Raw genomic sequence first — 14,992 nt, 5'->3', positions numbered from 1 at the left:
ATGGTCTCAGGGCACTCCGCTTCTTTCTGGGGAAAAAAAAAGGTCCAGACCATCTCCATCCATCACCACTCTCCTCCACCTGGCTGAGCTTGTCCTCACTTTGAACAACTCTTCCTTTAACTCCTCCCACTGTTGTCAGGTCAGCAGCGAGGCCATAGAGCTTAGTTAGACCTGTCTCTTTGTGGGGTACATGGAATATGCCAAACCTACTCTGGACACCACCGACAACTCTCTCTCCACAATATCGATGACATCATCGGTGCTGCTTTCCTCTTGTGTCTGGAAATGGAAAGGTTTATCAATTTCGCTTTCAATTTCCAACTTGCCTTTACCTTCACCTCGTCCATCTCTGACTGCACCCATCCCTTCCTCAACATCCATGTTTCCATTTCTGAGAATAGTCTGGTCACCAATATCCACTACAAAACCATTGACTGCCATTTCTGCTATCTCCAGGGGATGATACGACCAGATACATATTCCCCTTCCCTTCCTTGCCAGCCTTCCATAGGTACCATTTCCTCTGGGATACCTTGGTACATTTCTCTTTCACTCCCAACATCTTCCCACAGCCCCATGGCACCTTCCCATGCAATTACAGAAGGTGTAATTCCTGCCTATTTACTTCCTCCCTCCCTCCCCAAACACACCTTCCAGGTGAAGTAGCACTTTATTCAAACTAGTCTATTCGCTGCTCACAATGTGGTCTCCTCTACATTGGGGAAATGAAGCGTAGATTGGGTGACCGCTTTGCAGAACATCCACGCTCTGTCCGCAAAGAAGACTCTGAGCTTCCAGATGCCTGCTACTACAACACACCACCTTGTTCCCTCACCAACATCTCTGTCTCAGGCTTGTTGTAGTGCTCCAGTCCAAGCTGGAAGAAAAACCACCTCATTTTCCGCTTGAGAACTCTGCAGCCTTCTGGGCACAATATTGAGTTCAATAATTTTAAAGCCTGAGCACCTTCTTCCATGTCCTTACCCAAACCTCCACCCACCAGGCCATGACATGGGCCTGCTACCACAACCATCTAATTTTCAGACAATAATGGTCCTAATTAACAGCTACTGAATCACCCAGGCTGATGTTTATCTACTCCATTTCTGCCCAACTGTTGTTCACTCTCTCTCTGTTGCTGAGTCCATCTACATATACTGTTTACTCCACCCATTACTCCATCCCCACTTTTAGTCAGCTACAGTCAGTTCTGAAGGAGGGTTACTTGACCTGAAATGTTAACTCTGCTTTCTCTCCACAAATGCTATCAGACCTGCTGAGTTTTCTCAGCAATTTCTGTTTTTGTTTTTGATTTTCAGCATCTGTGATTTTTTTGGGTTTTTTTGTGGAATGACATTAGTTTTGTTCTCAGTTCATAAGTAGCTAGGGTGAGCAAGGTCTTTTTATTCAGATCAGAAGCAAGTTTTTCAATTCTGTTCAGAAAACTCTGTTGAACTAAGAAGCCAGTATTGTTTCCCTCCTACAATAAAGATTCAGGACAGTTCAAGGAATATGTTACTTCAGCAAAAGGATAGTTTGTGAAACTTTCAAATCGTGCAAGTCTGGTTAGAAATCTACAGGACCAAGAAAGCTTATGGTCTCAAATTTGAGAGCCATTCATACGAGCAGATTTAGAAAGGTCTCAAACAAAGTTTATGGTTTAGAATCTGGAAGGAGTAATTAAGTAGATCACAAAAGAGTTAGGACAGGGAGAATACTTTCTCTGGACATGAGACTGTTGGGAAACAAGCTGAAGCATTGTTTTGCTGTGTGAGAGAGATCATTCGAACTAAATTACATATTTAGATAGCTTTGGTTTGCTTCATTTTACTTTTTCTTTGTGTTACAAATTTTTCTTCCATTCTAAAAGAAAACCTGCGGCCTAAATGAATAAACACAGTGATAAAACACCAATTCAACTAACTAAACAAAAAAAAGTCATCAAGTCAGATTTCTCATAATATCTATTTGTTTGGATCTTAACAAACCCAAAATGAAAGTCTTTCACAATCATGCCACAATTCACTGCTTCTGATCCAAAAGTCATAATCTTTAACTTTATCAGTTATTATCAATATGTGGAAAATTAACTCCTCAACACCTGGAACCCACCCACGTTGACTAACATTGATGTTCTACCAGGCTCAATATTGGGACCTTTGTTGTTAGTGATATATAGTAATGATTTAGACTTAAACGCAAGAGGCATAGTTGGGAAATTTGGAGATGACATAAAGATTGGGACAGGTACTTGACAGTGAAGGCAATAAATGTTGACTGTTGGAAGACATCAATGTTTGATTGAGTGGGCAGAGGAAGTGGAATACAACCCAAAGATCGCAAAGCTATGCATTTGGGCAGGGCAAACAAAACAGAAATTAGATAATAAATGGGAGGGTACTGAGAGGAGTAGATGAAGTGAAAGACCTTGGCGTGTATGTCTCCAGGTCCCTGAAGGTGGCAGGATAGGCAAACAAGTTGAAGGAAGTAACTGGATGTTTTCTGTCACTGGAACTATGAAATAAGGAACTAAATACAAGAGCAGGGAAGTAATGCTGGAACTAAATAAGATGCCGGTTAGGTAGGTCACAGCTGGAGTTTTATGTACAGTTCTGGTCACCACATTAGAGGAAAGACATAATTGCTGTAAACGCACAAGAAGAGATTTACAATATTGCCATGGCCTTAAAACTGCAGGTGTGAGAAAAGATTGGAGCAGGCTGTGGTGGTGATTTAATTAAAGCATGCAAATAAATAAGGGGCTTGGATAGAATAACAGAGACATCGATTAAATGAGAATACAGATTTAAAGTGATTGGTTGAGGGGACAGAGGATAGTGGGTGTCTGGAATCTGCTACCCTGTTTGGTACTTGAGGCAAAAGGTGGCATAGACTAGCCGGCTTTTTATTCAACTGGCATAGATACAATGTACTGAATGGCCTCCTTCTGTGCAATAACTTTTCAATGGTTATATTGTTGACTCCAGAGCTGTAACCCACCTATGTCAACTAGACACTTTCTGTAAACACACAGACATGCAGCAAGGAACTGTGAGCCTCTGATGAAGAACTGGGTTACTAAGTCCATTTTGCACAACACAACAGCACGCAGTCTACCCATTTAGCATTGCTGTCCTTCCTATCTAATTATTTAAAAGACATTTGCACTCAGTTTTCCTATGTATGGTGACTAACCCTATCGGCACATAGGCGCAAAGGGGATGACAAATGTTGGTAGAAGGAAGATTCCTTACAAGGAATGAAGTTATATTGAAGGTAAAATAATTTAAGCTGACATGATCAAAACTTCTCCAACAGCAGCTTTTTTTATAAAATCAAATCCTTACATTAATGATTTAGCATTAAGAGTCCAAGTTGTACAGCATGGAAACAGACCGTGCTGACCAAATATCCTAAATTAATCTAGTTCCATTTGCCAGCATTTGGCCTATATTCCTCTTCATATAGCCATCCAGATGTCTTTTAAATGTTGTAATTGTACCAGCCTTCACCACTACCTCTGGCAGCTTGTTCTATACACGCACCACCCTGTGTGTAAAAAAGATGCCCCTTAGGTCCCTTTTAGATGCTGCCCTCTGGTTTTGGACTCCTCTATCCTGGAGAAAAGATTTTGTCCATTTATCCTATCCATGCTCCTCATGATTTTATAAACCTCTACAAGGTCACTCCTCATCCTCCGATGCTCCAGGAAAACAGCCCCCAGCCTATTCAGCCTCTCCTAATAGGTCAAACCGTCCAACCCTAGCAAAATCCTTTAAGTCTTTCCTGCACCCTTTCAAGTTCCACAACATCCTTCCTATTGCAGGGGGACCAGAATTGAATGCAGTATTCCAAAAGTGACTAACCAATATTCTGTCGAGCCGCAACACGATATCCCAACTCCTATACTCAATGCACTGACCAATAAAAGACAAATGTATGAAACATCTTCATTTCCTGAATATAACATAGCAAAACTTCAGTTGTTAAGAAAAATGCATTTTAACTGCTTCTGAAATTAGTACTGTGTGGAATGAAAGAACTTTTATTGTTAAAAGACAAAACTGAAACACAGGTTAACAGTCCCTCTTCAATTATCAAAATAAGCACAGCAACAAAAGGCAGTACAAAAATAGTAAAATTGGTACTTGTTATCTACTTTATAAAATGTGCAACTTAATCACTTTGGCTGCATCCTGCTGATACATCAATGTCTTCTTCTAGTCCACTTTCATTGTTACAAATTACAATTTATTTTTATATTTAGACATTGAAAATCACTAAACATGCAAAATCCTTTCTACTGGCATTGTTTACCTATTTGCTTCTGTTCCATTTTTGCAGGATTTTTCCCCACTATCTCACATTTCCTGACCATTGCTTAGTTGAAAAGCTTGGTCAGCTTGTTTGTTAATAAGTGACCGACCTACTACGTTTGAAATAGCCTCTCATCCTTCTCCCCCAACTTTCTTGTGAAAAATCCTCACCTCTTCCCTTTCCGTGTATCACATTTGTACCATTAACTGAGACTGGAAAATATGGAGTGAATATTTAATTCTGTCCCTATAGACTGTATAAAGGCACTATTATACAGTGGATCATCTTCACTCAAGGATTCTCTCAAAAAGATGTTGTCCAATTTATACTGCATATGCTCATTGCTCTTGGGGACTAATAATCAACCTTGTAGATTGGGATTTGAGTTACATGTAGACTGATTGGTAAGCATGGTAGCAGGCAAGTCAATCAGACTGGCTAAATTCAACTTCACAAATTGCCATGTTGAGATATAAATTTACCATTTCTAAAATGCTCAGCCAGTATTCCACATTGTGCTTTTGGTTTTCATTATTCAATATCAAGACGGTTACCAAATCAATGATAATTAACTAAACTCTGCTGTTAAACAGTATTTTCAAAAGTATTTTTCCCAGCCCTTTCCAAGTTAGACAACAGATCTATTGGTTAGGAAGTAGTAGCGCTTTGGTCTGTTGACATTCACTATGACTGACATGCAGAAATACACTTAGCATCATAGGGAGAGATACTGAGAATAAAATGGTTATAAAGAGCACACCTAGTTTTACTATACTTTTTGCATTAGCAGCAGTACCTCATTTACACCACTAGGTTCAATTGGGACGATAGAAATGAGCTCCATGTTCACAAGACCACGTTGTGCTCTTGGTATTTAAAATTAAATGTTTTGAGATTTCACAGGATATCAATGATCTGTTGTTGTGTTTTGGTTTGAAAGGCTGCACTATTATCATATCACACCATCATTTTTATATCTTGTATAGCCTTATAGCTGTTTGACAAGGGTATGTTTCCATACTGTATGCCTCTATGACTCCGTCTTGTGTACATTTGTTATTATATCTTACATGGAATGCCAAGAAGATGTAATTTAGTGTAAAGTAATAGAAAAGGTGAAGGATGAGAGAAGACGTAGCCTTTTAGCTGTAAGATTAAAAAGTGAGATTATTAAAGGAAGGGAAAATGGACTCGGCAAGATGGTGGCGATTCTGTAGAACTGCTGTGGATAGCTCTGCCTAACAGCCAAGGTATACTGGTGTTTTTTGCCATCCCTGGCCAACTTATGTGGTGGAATTATTAGTTTAAAATCTTACAGAACACACCTTTGTTAATATTTGGGCATGGGAAGGATGTCAAAAGGAAAAAGAGCGAGCAAACAGCAGCAGGGAGGACACTCCCCTGCAGCGCCTACTACACCAGAGACTGCAGCAACAGCAGCCTCTCCTGAACCCCCGGGGACCTGACAGACTCACAGGAACTGGCTGCGGCGATGGAGAGACTTATCTTGAAAGTTGTGGCTGCGATTGAGGAGTTCCATGGGGAGATTCATGCCCAGGTTCAACCTATCGCATCCGTGCTGCAGAAGCATGAGCAGGAGATCCAGGGCCTCGGTGAGCGGCTGGAGGAGGTGGAGGGTCGAACTAATGCCTCGGAAGCTGCGATGGAGTCCTCATACAATTGGATCCAGGTTCTGAAGCGAGAGGTGCGGGCCTTGCGAAACCATATTGACGACCTCGAAAATCGAGGTCGGAGGATAAATCTCCAAATTGTCGGGCTCCCTGAAGGTGAGGAAGGTGAGAGGACAGTCAGCTTCTTTGAAAGCTGGCTGCCGAAGTTTTTGGGCCTTCACATGGAGTCCAGCAGGTTGCAGATTGAAAAGGCGTATCGGGTTACAGTGTACAGGTCAGGCCCAGTGCAGCACCCCCCACTCAGTTCTAGTGCACTTCCACTCATATAAGGACAAGCAAAAAGTCATAGAAGCTTCCAGATCCCTAGGAAAAGATCCACAAGCACGGCTGTACAAGAGATCAAAAATCATATTTTTCCAGGATTTCTCTGCAGCTGTAATTCGGAAGAGGAAGTCCTTCGATGAAGTTATAAAGAGGCTGAGGAACCTGGTCATCCAGTACTCCATAAGATACCCTGCAGTGCTTCATTTTAGCCACGAGGACTCAATTTATACATTTGACTCAGTGGATAAAGCTAAAAACTTTGTAGACTCTTTAAAATAGACGGATTGGCCTGAAGAATACGGTTAATGTTTGTTCTCTTTTCTATCTTTCCCCATGTTTTCCCTTCCTTTTTTTTATTCCTTTCTTTCTCCCTAATAATTTCCTTTTTGGAAAGGGGGGAAAAGACCTTAGAATAAGTAGTTCCTTTTTTTTTAATAACTGGATTTTCTGATGGGAAATCTTGTGGAAGTTCTTTGTTGTCTCTCCTCCTTTATTTTTGTTTGTTCTGCTTCTCTTTTAGTCACAAGTAGGGGTAACATGAAGCCAGGGATGGGTGGAGTGCTCATCCTGACTTTGCCTTTTTTCTGTTAATTTAAGGATCATCTCCTTGTTATTTTTTCTGGCCTAAGGCTGGGGCATAGTCCAGATTTGAAGGAGCTGTGAAAGAGGGGATGGGTAGGGTGAGTGCCCCCTAATGGCAGGGGGAAGAGTCTTCCATTCAAGGTTTTATAGTTGGTTTTCTTTGTAGTTGTTTGGTAGTATTAGTTGTTTATAGTTATTATAGAGTAGTTTTTGTATATATAGTTTTTCGACTCTATGAGTCTTTATTTACTTATGCTCGGCGCTTTGTAAGCAGGGTTCTCCCTCCCAGGGGTTCAAGGGTGTCTGAAAGGGGATATGGCTAAGTGTTTTATTAAATGGTGCACCTGGAACATTAATGGAAGCCATTCGCCTGTTAAAAGGAAAAAAAGTGTTTTCTAGCCTTAAGAGGGAAAGGGTTAATATCGCTTTGTTGCAGGAAACCCAACTTGATGATGGGGAACACTTTTGAAATTACAACAGGGGGATTATGACTGGGTATGCTTTTCATCCTTTACTACTAAAGGTAGGGGTACTTCCAAAGGAATCTTCCATTCACATTATTAGAGCAGGTGAAAGATGAGCAAGGACAGTTTGTGATACTTAAAGCCCTGATACATGGGGAAGAGTCTTCCATTCAAGGTCTACTGTCCTCCAGCACATCCTCTCAAATTTTTGATTAGTGCTTTCTCTAAGTTGAGTGCTTTTGGAACACAGCACATTATAAAAGGGTGGGATTTAAATTGTCATTTGGATCCAACAGTGGACAGGATGCCTTGTGGGCCCCCAACTATTTCTTCGCAGGCCAAGCAGGTGGTTGACTTATGTAAGGAGTTGGGGCTGGTCGATATTTGGAGATGTCTTCACCCTACTGGGAGGGACTTCACCTTTTTTTCAAACCCACATAAATGCCCCACGAGGACTGACTTCCTTCTGGCTCCCTCGGCCCTTCTGGATTCGATTATGGGCTGTAAAATTGGGAACATAGCTATCTCTGATCACGTGGCAGTATATTTGGAGGTTAAGGTCAAGAGTGAAGGGCTACGTGTGAGGCACTGGCATTTGGACCCTTTTCTCCTTAAGGATTCCAAATTTCTGGAATACGTTTTGAAGGAGTTTCAGGAATTCTTGCCGATCAACTCAGGCATGGCTAGTAGTCCGTCTATGCTATGGGAGACTGCTAAGGCCTTTGCTAGGGGATTAGCTATTTCCTATTCGACTAGGTGGAAACGGCAGAAGGAGGAACAGCAGTGTCTACTTGAGACGCAGTTGAAAGCTGCCGAGGCAGCACATTTTACACAGCCTTCGGTGACTAAGCTACAGCGAATCACAGCCCTTCAGGCTGCCTTGAATTCAATACTGACACAAAACACAAAGGAAGAACTTGCTTTTGCTCGACAAAGGCTGTTCGACTACGGGGATAGGCCAGGGAAGTATTTAGCATACCTGACTAGGAAAACGTGTGCTCCCCAATCCATTACTGCAATCAGAGACAGCGCCGGGGTCCTTACATCCGATGCTAAAAAGATTAATGAGGCTTTTCGGAGCTTTTACTCTGAATTGAATCGGTCTGAAGGTTGCGAAGACAGGAGGGCTAAAATGGAGACCTTTTTTAAGAACTTGGGCCTCCCAGGGGTAACCTTGGAACAAGCCTCTCTCCTTAATGCCCCCTTGACAGTTCAGGAAATACAGGAGGCAGCTAGGCAACTTCAGAGTGGGAAAGCACCTGGCCCCGATGGTCTCCCGGGTGAGTTTTATAAGGAGTTTATAGGGATTCTGTCAGGGGCGATGTTGGAGATGTACAATCACTCCTATATGCATGAATGCCTACCACCATCTTTGAGAGAAGCTAATATTTCCTTAATTCTTAAGAAGGGGAAGGTTCCTGAGGATTGTGCCTCATATAGGCCCATCGCTCTATTAAATGCAGATTTCAAGATTCTGTCCAAGATCCTGGCGCTGAGATTGGAAAGGGTGTTGTCCCATATTATTAAAGAGGACCAGAAAGGCTTTTAAGGGGTCATAGATCCTCAAATAATATTAGAAGGTTGCTGAATATGGTCCAAGTTTGTCAGCAATGATCGATTCAGGGGTTGGTGATTTCCTTAGATGCAGAGAAAGCATTTGACCAGGTGGAGTGGCCGTATCTTTTTTATGTCTTAGAACAGTTTGGGTTGGGTGGAGTCTTTGCTAGGTGGGTGGAGGTTTTATATTGCCACCCTCTGGCCACTGTCATCACCAACGGGGTGAAGTCTGGGAATTTTAGGATTGGTAGAGGTAGTCGGCAAGGCTGCCCCCTCTCACCGTTGTTGTTTACGTTAGTGATAGTGCCGCTGGCAGAGGCCATTCCCCAGAATGTCCACATAACCACTCTGGAAGTGGGATCGAGGGCACACAAGATTACACTGTACGCGAATGATGTCCTTCTGTTTTTATCGAACCCGATGACCTCTGTACCCCATTTCATACAATGTATCAATTCATTTGGGGCTATTTCAGGATATAAGATTAGCTTTACAAAATTGGAGGCTATGCCTTTGGGGAACCTTAAGGATGTGCCAGAAGTTGAAGGTGGCCCGAAGTTCCCTTTTAAGTGGTCACAGGCAGGGTTCCAATACCTAGGCATTTTTATTAGCCCCAAGTTTGATCAATTATTTCGGAATAACTTTGCTCACTTGCTCGACAATATTAGGCGAGATCTCCAGAGATGGGAGGCTCTTCCAATTTCATGGCTGGGCCGAATATCTCTCATTGAGATGAATGTCCTTCCTCGTTTGTTTTATCCCATGCATATGCTTCCTATAATGTTTCCCAGGTCAACGCTGCAGAAACTTATGAGGTGGTTTGGTTCCTTTGTCTGGCATTGTGGGCGGCCCCTCATCAAACTTACTAAATTGCAGTTGCCTCAAGGAGGGAGAGGAGTTGATTTCCCAGACATTAAGAGGTATCAGTTGAGTTCCCTGCTCTCCTTTGTCAGTGATTGGGTAGGTAACAATCCAAACTCAATACGGCTGGATATTGAGACCTCCCAGGCAAAGTGCCCTCTTATTAACCTGTTGTTCATGGATAAGATGAGGACAATTATGGACCACTGCCGGAACCCCATTGTCATTAGTACAGCCAAGGCATGGAGGGCGATGCATCAGAGTGAGGGTTGTTTATCCAAGACTTCGCGACTTAAGCCTATTGTTGGCATGCCAGGGTTCTGACCAGGGATGATGGACTCAGGGTTCTAAGTATGGGCAGCGAGCGGAGTTTCTGGTTTGGGAGACTTGTTTGAGGGGGAGGTTATGATGTCTTTTGAGCAACTGAGCCGCAAATACGGGTTGCCCAGCAGAGATCTTTTCCATTTTTTCAGGTTAGGGATTTTATCCAGAAGATGATAACGCTCCTCACTAAGCCCTAGAAGCCCAATACAGAGAGGTTGTTGTTACGTTCCACAAGCACCCTTTTGGTTAGTGCCCTCTATCGCCTGTTGGGTGGCAGGGCCTGGCAGGACACTAACCGGTTATGTGAGGTCTGGGAGCAAGAGCTAGGAGTGGAGATCTCTTCTGAAACATGGGAGAACATATGGGAGAATACTCAAAAGATCTCAATCTGCAGTAGGACATGCGCTACACAGTTAAAAGTTCTGCACAGGGCTCATCTGGCACCAGACTGTCTGGCGAAGTTTAAAAAGAGGCGTCTTCAGTGTGCCCCAAATGTAAAATAAGTGTAGGTACTCTTACCCATTGCTTCTGGACATGCCACAGGCTCCGTGTTTATTGGAGTGCTGTGGCGGGAGAGGTAGGGAGGGTATTGAGGACTGAAGTCAAAGTAGACCCGATATCTCTCCTCTTAGGTCTACTAAATTTACCATCTTTAGACGTGCATGGGAAGAAACTATTTAATATTCTTGCATACTGTGCCCGGAAGAATATTCTGATGAACTGGGTGTCAGGGCTTGCTGGGATGGCAGAAATTAATTGTGGAGCACATTCTCTTGGACATTTTTTACAAACATGGTTCACCACACAACAGACAATTTTTATAAGACATGGCAGCCCTACTTGAGTTATTTGGATATAGATTTGTCAGCTATCTTAACTATGGAGTTTGTTTAACCAGGATGGTTAGATTTGTCAAGCCCTGGGCCCTGGAGGGAGTCTCCCGAGTTAATCCGGGTATATATACAATGCTCCCGTTCCTTTGTTTGGGAGCTTTGCGCCAAGCATAGCTGTTCTGTATTTTGTGTTTGTTTTTTGGTTTCTTTTGCTTTTTTTTGGTGTTGCTTTCTCAATGTTAGGGTTTGTTTTGTATTATAGGGTAGGTCAGTAGTTATATTATAACTTGTGTTTTTTTTTATTATACTGATATTTGTTATTGATTGTATTTTTCAATAATTTTATATGTTGTCGAAGAGTATCATTCGCTCTTATCATAAGCACAACCTCTATGTCTAGAGTTTTAATTCCTGATATGGAGACAACAGTTCATAGGTTGCCACTCTTGCAGTATTAAGTTACACAGGAAGCCCAAACCGATTTCCTGAACTTTTTCTAAACCTTGATCAGCCAGTGAACCTATCCTATCTATGGTGTTAAATGAGAAATGGTGAGAATTCCAAATCTTGCTTCATAGAGATCCAAGTATAGCACAACCTCAATGTGGCTGCAAGGCATGTTAAAACTTAGGTCTTATATTTGGGTACAAATGTCAGTCAAGACTACAATACAACCTGAACCCTGTAAATGACATTACAACAGTTTTATTTCAGAAAGACTGGTATAAAAAGATGGACAATACGTTTATGCCATAGTTGGGAGGAGAAAGCAGCATATAAATCAAAATCAATTTCTGTGTTACTAGCCTAATTATAACGTTTCTTGATTTAATTCTGGATCCAAATTTTTAATAATAAATAATTCAATAACTTAAGAAGAAAAACCCTGGACCTAATTTAGATGTAAACTGGCAATGAAAACATCAACCACTCCTCCGAGGGGTCATAGGTTATGGACTTGCAGCATTTCCTGTTTTTAATTCAGTAATCTTTACCTTCTCTATTTCTTTTGTTATCCAGGAGGGAAGAGCCTCTACATTCAGATGCCAAACCATGCAGCTGTTTTGCCCAGCAGATTCCTCAGCAGCATTCTAAAATCAAGGACAACAGGATTTGTTAAAGAAATATAACTTCCTCAAGGCACTTTATATAAAAGAGAACAAACGTACTCCATTGTAGCTTAGAAGAACTAGTCAGAGCTAGATTTTGTCATGGAAACAGAAGACAAGACTGTTTTTTGTCAGATCCCTGCCTCTAGTGGGAAACAGAGTGAAGCTTGGATTTTCCTGATCTAGAGATCGGTTTCCTGTTTGATTAGGAGACAGGTTTCAGACACCAAAGGCAGCCCAGAGAGAGCCAGCAAATTGTCCTGAGGGAGAGAGTTTGTGCCAAAGTGTGACAGAGAGGTATGTTGTCAGAGAGAAGCTGAAGGCCTGGTAACCGTGTGGGAGGGGAAGAGGTCTTCCTCCCAAAGAATTGCCAAATGGAGCTCACCCATTATAGAGTAAGGAGATCTTTCTGTTCAGACCCATCTCCCTCTGCTCCAATTCCTCCCATTCTTTCACTTTCTGCTCTTCTCCTGGTGAGCTGTTCCCTTCCAGGATCTCACCATCCTCAAGGTCTGTACCTCTCTGGCAGAACATTTGATCACAGTGGCTAAGACCCTTAGACTTGAGCAGGACACTACCTAACAGAATATATGCACTGACGCTAATACCCCTTGAACTTGTGAGCTTGATGTGTTCATAAAATTATAGAATCTCTAGTGTGGAAGCAGGCCATTCGGCCCAGCAACTCCATACCAATCCTCCAAAGCGCATCCCACCCTATCCCGACAATGATGCCTTTCCCATGGTTAACCCACCTTGCCTAAACATCACTGGACACTATTGGGCAATTTAGCACGGCTAATCCACCTAACCTGCATATCTTTGGACTGTGGAAGGAAGCCGGAGCACCTAGAGTAAACCCATACACACTGGGAAGAAAATGCCAACTCCACAGACAGTTGCCCGAGAATGGAATTGAACCTAGGTCCCTGATACCATGAAGCAGCAGTGCTAACCACTGAGCCACTGTGCCGCCCAGCTCATGTTGTCCAACATCAGTACAGAGCATCTGTCACCAGTGTGCAGCTGTCTCTGAGGCAGCAGAGCTACACTGATGAGTGCACAGACATCAGTGACTATCAGCCTAAAGAGTCACAATCTCATTTTGGCACTGGTTCTCAAACATGTCCAGGCAACCTAACCCGTGCTCATGGCAGTATTTCCTTCTCTTTTCATGTCATCTGCCTTGAAGCCCAGCGCTGCACACTTCCTTGCAGGCTGCTGTTTCATAACTCCATTAACCTGGGCTGTCGAGGGTGCAGCCACCCATTTTCAGATATAACCTTTCTGGTGTTCAGGTGAAGTCCAAACACCTCTTATGGCCACATGATGTCAGGAAGGTGATGAGTCTCCGAACTAGCAAAACCCTCAATAAAGAATCCTCCTGTGATCTGTCATGGACTAACTTCAAAGCCTTTAATCTCAGAGAAGCAGGATCACTTGCCTTTTTCAACTTTTCCTGTGTGACGGTACTTGCCCAATATGGTCCTCACTGTTTTGAGGCAGACAGTAGCTGAAAGCCACCTGGCCGTGGGAAGAGACCAAACCTTTGCAGAGTCAGGATATTAAAAAGCTCTTACATACTTTAATTCATCTTTTTAGGAACCCAGGGGAGTTTAGAAACCCCTTCCCCACTCCAATCCTTTGGGGAAATTGTCAAACCTGGAAAGGGCTTTCTCTGGGGTGTGAAATATCCAAAGATAGGTGGTGCAGCCTCATAACTGGAGACAGACAGACAGACAATCTATCAGGGAAGAGGAAAAAGCTCTGTTTGTTGAGTGGGTGAGCATATGGTAGAAGAGAGATTTAGTCTGAAAGTCTTATTTTACATATAGCGTACAGGTTAAGAGGATTCGGCCATCTGGCCCCTCAAGTCAATTCCACCATTAAACAAGATCACAGTTGATCTGGTTTGGGTCTCAACTCTACATGCCCACTTACCCCTAATAACCTCCTGCATTCCTTGTTTTTACTTAAAAAACATTTGATGTCTCCATTTCCAAAGACCCACTGAGGGGAAAAAGAATCCTCCTTTTTCCTAGCTGTTGTGGGAAGATGATGGTTAGCATGTGTGGTGTAAAATTATGTCCCAATACATGTGTGAATCATAATGTAACACATGTATTGGGCCAAGCAATGGAATGTGGTGAAACTCCTTTTTCCTAGCTGTTGTGGGAAGATGATGGTTAGCATGTCAGGCTTTACCAGAAGGAGGAAGAGAGAATTAATCAGTGCAAGAACTCAGTAGGCCTATACAGAAAGCAGCCTAAGCTGTCACAATGATAATCAAATCTACTGATCGAAAACATGGTTCCAGGTGACCTTAAGGAATGCACAAGCATACAGCATCGCCAACTCAAAATCTAATTGATGATCAAAATTTGCAGTCATGTTGCTTTCACCACTCTATATCAGGTATTGGTGTCCATCCAGCACCTGCATTATCAGAGCCAAATACACTTATTTTGCCACATACAGCCATCTCCAATGATACTGGCATTTAATGTTCCAAAACTTTTAGGATCATAAAATGGCTTAACTCTTCTTCAGAGTCTATAGGAAATGGTTATAGAGTCATAGAGATGTACAGGATGGAAACAGACCCTTCAGTCCAATCCGTCCATGCCGACCAGATATCCCAATCCAATCTAGTTCCACCTGTCAGCACCCGGCGCATATCCCTCCAAACCCTTCCTATTCATATACCCATCCAAACGCCTCTTAAATGTTGCAATTGTACCAGCCTCCACCACATCCTCTGGCAGCTCATTCCATACATGTACCACCCTCTGCGCGAAAAAGTTGCCCCTTAGGTCTCTTTTATATCTTTCCCCATTCACCCTAAACCTATGCGCTCTAGTTCTGGACTCCCAGACCCCAGGGAAAAGACTTTGCCTATTTATCCTATTCATGCCCCTCATAATTTTGTAAACCTCTATAAGGTCACCCCTCAGCCTCCAGGGAAAACAGCCCCAGCCTGTTCAGCCTCT

At 42.6% G+C, this 14,992-nt stretch overlaps 1 protein-coding gene across 2 annotated transcripts in view; it reads right to left on the bottom strand.

The window, feature by feature from the left end:
- Positions 1–14,992, bottom strand: part of LOC122549665 (E3 ubiquitin-protein ligase RNF180-like) — a 135,857-nt gene that overhangs the window by 110,154 nt on the left and 10,711 nt on the right. For both annotated transcript variants that reach the window (XM_043689494.1, XM_043689501.1), the window contains exon 3: positions 11,889–11,984. In XM_043689494.1, the coding sequence (XP_043545429.1) occupies positions 11,889–11,984 (96 nt within the window). The remainder of the gene's footprint in view (positions 1–11,888; positions 11,985–14,992) is intronic.

Source organism: Chiloscyllium plagiosum, chromosome 1 (assembly GCF_004010195.1).
Source record: "Chiloscyllium plagiosum isolate BGI_BamShark_2017 chromosome 1, ASM401019v2, whole genome shotgun sequence".
NCBI classification, from domain to species: domain Eukaryota; kingdom Metazoa; phylum Chordata; class Chondrichthyes; order Orectolobiformes; family Hemiscylliidae; genus Chiloscyllium; species Chiloscyllium plagiosum.
The sequence above is the reverse complement of the archived record's forward strand: the minus strand, read 5'-3'. Positions and strand labels throughout refer to the sequence as shown.